This window comes from Cicer arietinum, chromosome 3, assembly GCF_000331145.2.
Source record: "Cicer arietinum cultivar CDC Frontier isolate Library 1 chromosome 3, Cicar.CDCFrontier_v2.0, whole genome shotgun sequence".
Classification (NCBI taxonomy): domain Eukaryota; kingdom Viridiplantae; phylum Streptophyta; class Magnoliopsida; order Fabales; family Fabaceae; genus Cicer; species Cicer arietinum.
In genome coordinates this window covers 53,135,616-53,142,780 of record NC_021162.2, presented here as the reverse complement: position 1 = coordinate 53,142,780, position 7,165 = coordinate 53,135,616, and the positions used below count along the sequence as shown (strand labels likewise).

Genomic DNA, 7,165 nt, shown 5'->3' with positions numbered 1-7,165 from the left:
ACTTTTTCCCTTAAAAGCTGCAACAGCATTCCTTAATGTCTCATCCTACAATACATTGAAGAAAGCAATAAGAAATTCAGAACAAATGTAGCATATCTTGGGCTACTACTTTCACAGACGTTAAATCAAACGAGCTGAATCCACAATTCAATCAGCTTTGCTAACTAGGAAGAACATATTTAACCAAAATATGGGGCAAGGAGAAAAGAAAAGACTAACTAACCTCCTCTGCTGTCCAACCACCCTTAGCACGCCTTATAGGACCTGTTGTCCTCCTGTACAACAATATCATACAGTGTAAATCAATGCATGAAGGTCACAGCAAAGATTTGTCAAAGTCAATAAAATCTCAACCAGTATAACGGGAATCAGCTACTATTGCAGAATATGAAATTAACTAATTACGCCAATAGCAGATTGGCATAAAACATCATCATGAACATGATCCATCATTAATACTGCAATGGAAATTAAAGAACTTCGCGAATGTTACCTATGTGGGGGCGATGTTGATGTCGGGCTACATATCCCAGGAGACTTGTGAATTGCACTGCCACTGCCTTCAGACGCAGAGGAGCAAGAAGCAACAGTAGATTGCTTATTCTCCATACAACACTCCTCTAATTTTAACTCAGCCATATCCTTTACAAACCTTCACCAAAACCCAAAATCCTTATTAACAAATCCTTACATATAATATATATAAAAAAGAAACAAACAAACATAAATCTCTATAACTCATTAAATACTAACCATAAAAACCCTAAAGACCAAACTCAAATTACAAAAGTTCCAAACTTTCATAGTTAAAAACAAATATAAACAGAACCCAGATCTCAGAATCTATTATCAAATCAAAACCTTAACATCTAAAACAAAACAAACAAAAAAATAACCGTTTTTACCAAAACCAAATCGAACCCCTTTGTTGAAAAAGATAAATAAACACAAACACTCGATCAAATCAAAAACAAAAAACCCTTAATTTCAAAGAGTATTATAATCATATCCACACAAAAAAAGAAAAAACATAAATCGTGAAATTCTTCGAACAGTGAAGTACCTATGCTTTCAGAGAAGTGGCGGGAATTGAAGTGAAGCTCATAGAACAGAGAGAGAGATATAGATAGAGAGAGAGAATTGTTCCTCTCTCGCAAAGCTAAGGTTTCGAAAAATCCTCGAACGTTGAATCAATGGAAAAAATTGAAATTGAAATTTAATTAAAAAAAATACAAATTCATTTATATATATATTTTATATTTATATTTTTTAATTATTATATTTATATATTTGTGTGAATGAATGAATGCGTATAACGTATATACACGGTTATAAGCACCGACGTCGCCGTTACTTACCGTTACGGGTGTGAAGCGTTGTTTTCTTGTCCATCAGTTAACGGCAGGCTGTAAACGTTAGACGAATAATAAAAGTTTGAACCTCAAACGGCACTTAAGGCGTGACGGCGATAAATGTTTTAAGAAGAATTTTGGATCTATGGACAATTTTGAGCCGTTGGATTATGTTTAAAAGATGTGATGTGATGTCAGGTTTAAGAAGGAAACGTTTTAACTAATTTGGAGGGTTAAAAAGATGTATATTCATTGATTTAATTAATGTGTTTAGAGTTGTTAGAAAAACATCCTTTTGTTGGGCTTTTAAAAATAAACAAACACTCTAGAATCTGTATTAAAATAACGGTATATATTTTGCCTAAAAAAAAAGTAACGGTATATATTTATATTTGATTTAATTTGTAGTATGGTTATTTTAGGAAACTTTTTTAGAAAAAAAAGGTTCCGAAGTCCAAAGAATAAAGTATTAATTTTAGTGTATTAAATTTGTAATGATATTTATGATCTTTATTTTTTGGAAAAGCAATTATTCATGTTACGATTTTAAAAGAATGGATCTCTTAGTTTTTCTATAACAAAAAAGAACAAATATTTTATTAAATCTATAATTTATTTTATTGTTTGAGAAAATTTTTAATTTTATTATCATTGTGTGGTGTAAAATCCTTTTTTTTTTTTTCTCTGAAGTGAATATTTTATTAGACAAGTAGAAATTCGTTGGATGAATTGTATATTTTTTTGACTCTGAAGTAAGGTTGATATGGAAATCGTTTAAATTTCCTTAGTTACATCATTATATGGAAATCGTTTAAATTTCTTTAGTTACATCATTCTCACTTGCGAAAATTTCTTTTTTGGTTTTCGTTTTTAATTCGCCTAGTTAGCTAAATTTAGCTATGCGAATTTTTGTTGGTTTGGCCTCTAACCTGGAAACTCGTTTTCAATCTAATTTTTTTTCTAAAAAGATCAAAACAAGTGATAAGATGGATTTTTTTCATACTCTCTTGTAATGTTTAAGTTTAACTATGAATCTTGTAAAAAATATTATACAATACAAATGAAACTAAAGTTTTCAATTTAAAAGTATTTAAGTGTCTGCAAATAAAATAGAAATTATTTTTTAAATTTTTTAAACAACTTAGAATACTAAAATATTTACAAACTTTAAAACAATAGAACTTAATTAAACTATAACAGACTCAAGACGTGATTCGACTCCGACTCATGACATTGAAGGACTTGTGAGCAATTTAGATACTCCTCAGACTTTCAACGTTTACATGTTACTTGAAAAACATCACATTCAACATAGTGAGCATAAAACTCAATAACAATATTTAATAAAAATAATTATAGATGTTTCTCTTTCGTGTTGGAATGTTAAGCATGAAAAATCTTCTCGACAAACTTTACTTTAATTTAATAAAATATTATTTTTTCAGAAGCTATACTCAAATATCTCTTATACCTTTAGTCTTAAATCTCTCAAACAATTTAAGCTACTAGACATGAATAATTTAATGACTTAAACTCTACATAATAAGTAAGTCATAAAGACTACATTGGTTTCACCCAATGTCTTCTACTTAATAACCTCTTTTGGTAATATTCGACATAGTTAAATTTGTAAGTGATGTCTCACTTACCCTTGCTCTTGTCAAATACAGATGAAAAGTTTATCTACACACACACATATTAGCATCAAACTCCCAGGAAAAAGAGTGTCATATTTAAGCTTTCAAACACAATTAATTTTGCTCAAAACTGATCTATATAACTCAAGTTATAGTATTCTAAAGTAAATAACATTACATAATAATCTTAGAAAGTAGTTGTGTTTACAATACTATTGAGTCATTTTTATATTTAGTAAAATCATAAATTTTAACATGATAACCTATTATATGTCTTCTTTTAGACCAACTAGTTTCACTCAAAAACAAATTTTCTAATTCAATATATAGATATTTTAAGTTACTAATGCATAAAAACTTATAAAACAACACAATCCATTTTATAAAATCACAAAAATTTGTAAAATTAATATAAACTTATAAAATTTACACTAACGAAGTACTAGTAATATTATTTCAAGTCCAATAAAAATGATTCATATTGCTTCTATTATACCTATTTTAACTCAGCTACATCAAAATCTTTTTCCGCAAAAAACACTATAACTTTGACAATTTAATTAATATATCAAACGATATCCAATTTAAAGAAATGACAATATTTTGGAAACTTAAGATGTCTAGTTTATACATACAATTTTTATTTTTCATAATAGAATACAATTAATATAGTTTAATAAAATAAGATATATAAGTACAAAAACATAACATCAACTTTTTTTTTCCAATTTTTAACTCAATTTTCTCTATAAATTCTCAATGAAAATTAGTGAAATCAATAACTATTTCAAAGGTAATTAAGTCTAGTTTCTAATTGGATAGGAATAAACTTCAAACACTATCTATAGAAAAAGTTATGAACAAAATATTGAAAGTATACTTATATGGGTTTAGAGATATCATTATACTATTTTCATTTTAAGTTTTATATTCTCAAGTTCATATGTTCAAATAAGTAAAATACATTCAAAATTCAACATAAAAACCAATTAATTACCAATACTAAACAATTATCATATCATCACCAACTCAACCACAACGCTCAATAATCATAATAAAACAACTCTTCATAGCAATTAATACAAACACCTAACATGCATTCTTAATAATCAATGATACTAAATCAAAGAGGATTATCACAATACCCAAACATGCAAATCATGAACAATTATTAACAACATGCAATCAAGATCTTTAAGCACGCCTAAGAGAGCTTTTAAGAGGTTTTTATTTTTTATTTTTTTTATGTTGCATTAGAGAAATTACAAGAAGATGAAAGTGTCATAGTTTTGTCTTGAGTTTTTCGCCTTTTTCTTATTCAAACCCTAGCTCTTTCTCTTCCATATTCATCTTCTTCACCTACTCATGGGTTTTTCTCCTTCCTCACATTCTCACGGATCCTCTCACTTTCTCTGACCATTGTTTTCTTCATTTTTTTTCTCACCTCTCCTCTATTATCTTCCTCTTCTCTCTTTTTCTTTCCTTTCTTATCTTCTTTTTGTTTTCTTTCTATTTTGTATTCCTATTCCTATTCCTATTATTAATTTCTATTTCTATATTCTATTTACTTTTAATTTATTCATTAGAAGATTGATAGGCACACCCTCCTAATTGGGTTGCACCCCCTATTAAGCCCTCAATAATATTTTGGTATTTACTACCCACTCAAATTTCTACTAATGCAAATTAATTATACCATATCCTAAATTATACAGGGGATAAAATTAATTATTTTTATTATTATAATTATTCTACTAACTATAAAGTGATCATAAATAGCATAAAAAATATTAAAGTTTATTAAACATTTATCATTCATATTTCCAATAGGTTATGCTATCACTAAATTATCATTGCATGCAATTTTATAAGGAATTAGTGCATTTATCTTATTTTAATAATAACAATATAGTATTAGTAATAATAATAAAGTCATATTGATAATAATTTAGACATAGAAAGTTGGGTTGTTACATCTTTCGTGAAATACTCATATTTATACAACTAGTATAAAATTAGGGGTTAATCAACATATATGTTACCAAATTAAGTTAATAAGTGTCTTTAATTTAAACCATTTATAAGTAAAATTGACAATCATCAACATATGAAGACAAACAAAAGATACTCCTAAACTCTAAAACTCCATTATTTCTAACATGTGGCTTAAATAGAGATGAGTGCGATAGAACAATTGAATGCATAAGTGAAAATATTCCAAACTTACCGTAAAGGAACAAATCATCATGTAAAGGAAACAATGATAGACATGGGAGTTCAAAAATTTGAAATTCTGAAACAATTGATGAAATATTTGCAAAACTCACGATCATTTTAAATTTCTTGGAAATGTTTGCAATCTCTTGGAAAAACTTACATGGTCCATAAGAAGGTCAGAGAATTATTGAGAAGTCTATCAAAACTTGGAGACTCGTGGTTTATTAGGTGACTTGTAATTCAAGTAATGTAATAATTGTGTGCTATAACTAACTAACTAACTAACTAACTAGCCAATCAGTTAGTTATCTGGTCAGATTTTAGTTAGCATGTGTGCTAATTGAATAAGAACGACTCATGTATAAATAAGCTTAATAAGCTATGAAATATACAAGCCTTATCATCACTCAAGTGTGTGCATTATTGATTTCTTGGTGTGCAAGCAAACAACAAAAGCTAACAAATTGGTACCCATAGCAAGATTTAATCCTAATCAACATCAAAACACGAGTGAAGTGTGAGGGTTAAACATGAGTGAAGTAAGGATGAATCCAAATGGAAACAGTGACAATTTTTCAGCACATATGCCACACTTTGATGGAAAGATTGGGATAGATGGTGAATTTAAATTCGTGCCTTATTTGGATTTAAAGAAGTCTTGGAGGTTATAGAGAAAGGATTTGATGAATTGGGAATGAATCCAATAGAAGCACAAAGAACAACTTATAAAGAAAATAAGAAGAAATATTGCAAGGCCACATTTATTATTTATCAACGTCTTGAAACATCCAACTTTGATAAGATTTATGAAGTAAGAAGTGCAAAAAAGCTTGGGAGATTATTGGTAAATGCTATTCAGGTGCTGCAAAGGTCAAGAAGGTGAAATTGCAAATTCTTCATATGCAATTTGAACTACTTCAAATTGAGGAACAAGAGAAAGTATTAGATTAGATTTCAAGATTGAGGAGCATCACAAACAAAATTGTTGGATGTGGTGAGAAGCTGTTAGAACATAAGATGTATGAGAAGATCCTAAGGTCCTTGCATCCCAGGTTTAACTACATTGTGTGTGCCATTGAAGAATCTAAAGATATTTCAACTCCAAGTCTTGAAGAACTGCAAGGGACATTAGAAGCAAGAGAATTGAGAATGAGTAAAAGGAATGGATGGAAGTTTGGAGATCAAGTATTGGCAGCTCAAATAAACAAGAAAGGTGATTAGAAAAAGAAGTGGAAGAAGAGCAATAAGTGTGAGGTGGAAATGGTAAACTCAAAGGTAAATCAAAGAACTTTGAAAAGAAGAAGGTATAATGATATAATTGTGAGAAGTTTGGTTACTTTGCTGATGAATATTGGGCTAGAAAATGCAAACATAAGAAGAAAGATGAGGATGATGCATATATTGCACAACAAGATAATTCAGATTCAGACATAGTCTTTTTGATGGCTACAATAAATGAAGAAGCTTCACAATCTCAATTCTGGTTCCTTGATATTGGCTGCTCCAATGACATGACCAATCACAAAGAATGGTTAATAGATATTGATACATCAAGAAAAAGCAAGATCATATTTGTAGATGATAGAACATTGGAGGTTGAAGGTGCTAGAAACATGGTGTTTAAAAGAAAGAATGGAAAGATAATGGTAATTAAGAATGTGTTATATGTGTCAGGCATGAAGAACAATCTGTTGAGCATAAGCCAAATGATTTAAAAGGGGTTTCAAGTGATAGTGAAGAATGGTGCACTTGAGATGTATGACGAGCAAAAGAGAATGATAGTGAAGTTCCCTCTCTCCAAGAATCAAACATTTGTCATCAATATGCACGCTGTAGATATTCAGTGCTTGTAAGCAGGCAACTCAGTGGATGAAAGTTGGTTGTGGCACTTAAGGTTTGGCCATCTAAACTTTAGAAGCCTACAACAATTTTACACAAAGAACATGGTGAATGGCATTC

At 29.3% G+C, this 7,165-nt stretch overlaps 2 protein-coding genes across 2 annotated transcripts in view; one reads left to right on the top strand and one right to left on the bottom strand.

Moving 5' to 3' along the window:
* LOC101506594 (transcription factor MYB3R-3) overlaps positions 1-1,235 on the bottom strand; it is a 9,366-nt gene extending 8,131 nt beyond the window's left edge. The window contains exons 1-4 of the mRNA XM_073365792.1: positions 1,064-1,235; positions 494-652; positions 224-275; positions 5-45 (exon numbers count right to left, since the gene is read on the bottom strand). Of these exons, the coding sequence (XP_073221893.1) occupies positions 5-45; positions 224-275; positions 494-639 (239 nt within the window). The 5' untranslated portion in view covers positions 640-652; positions 1,064-1,235. The remainder of the gene's footprint in view (positions 1-4; positions 46-223; positions 276-493; positions 653-1,063) is intronic.
* Positions 1,236-6,223: 4,988 nt separating this feature from the next.
* Positions 6,224-7,165, top strand: part of LOC140919815 (uncharacterized) — a 1,800-nt gene continuing 858 nt past the window's right edge. Inside the window, exons 1-3 of the mRNA XM_073366465.1 lie at positions 6,224-6,391; positions 6,535-6,852; positions 6,925-7,055. Coding sequence (XP_073222566.1) covers positions 6,224-6,391; positions 6,535-6,852; positions 6,925-7,055 — 617 coding nt within the window. The remainder of the gene's footprint in view (positions 6,392-6,534; positions 6,853-6,924; positions 7,056-7,165) is intronic.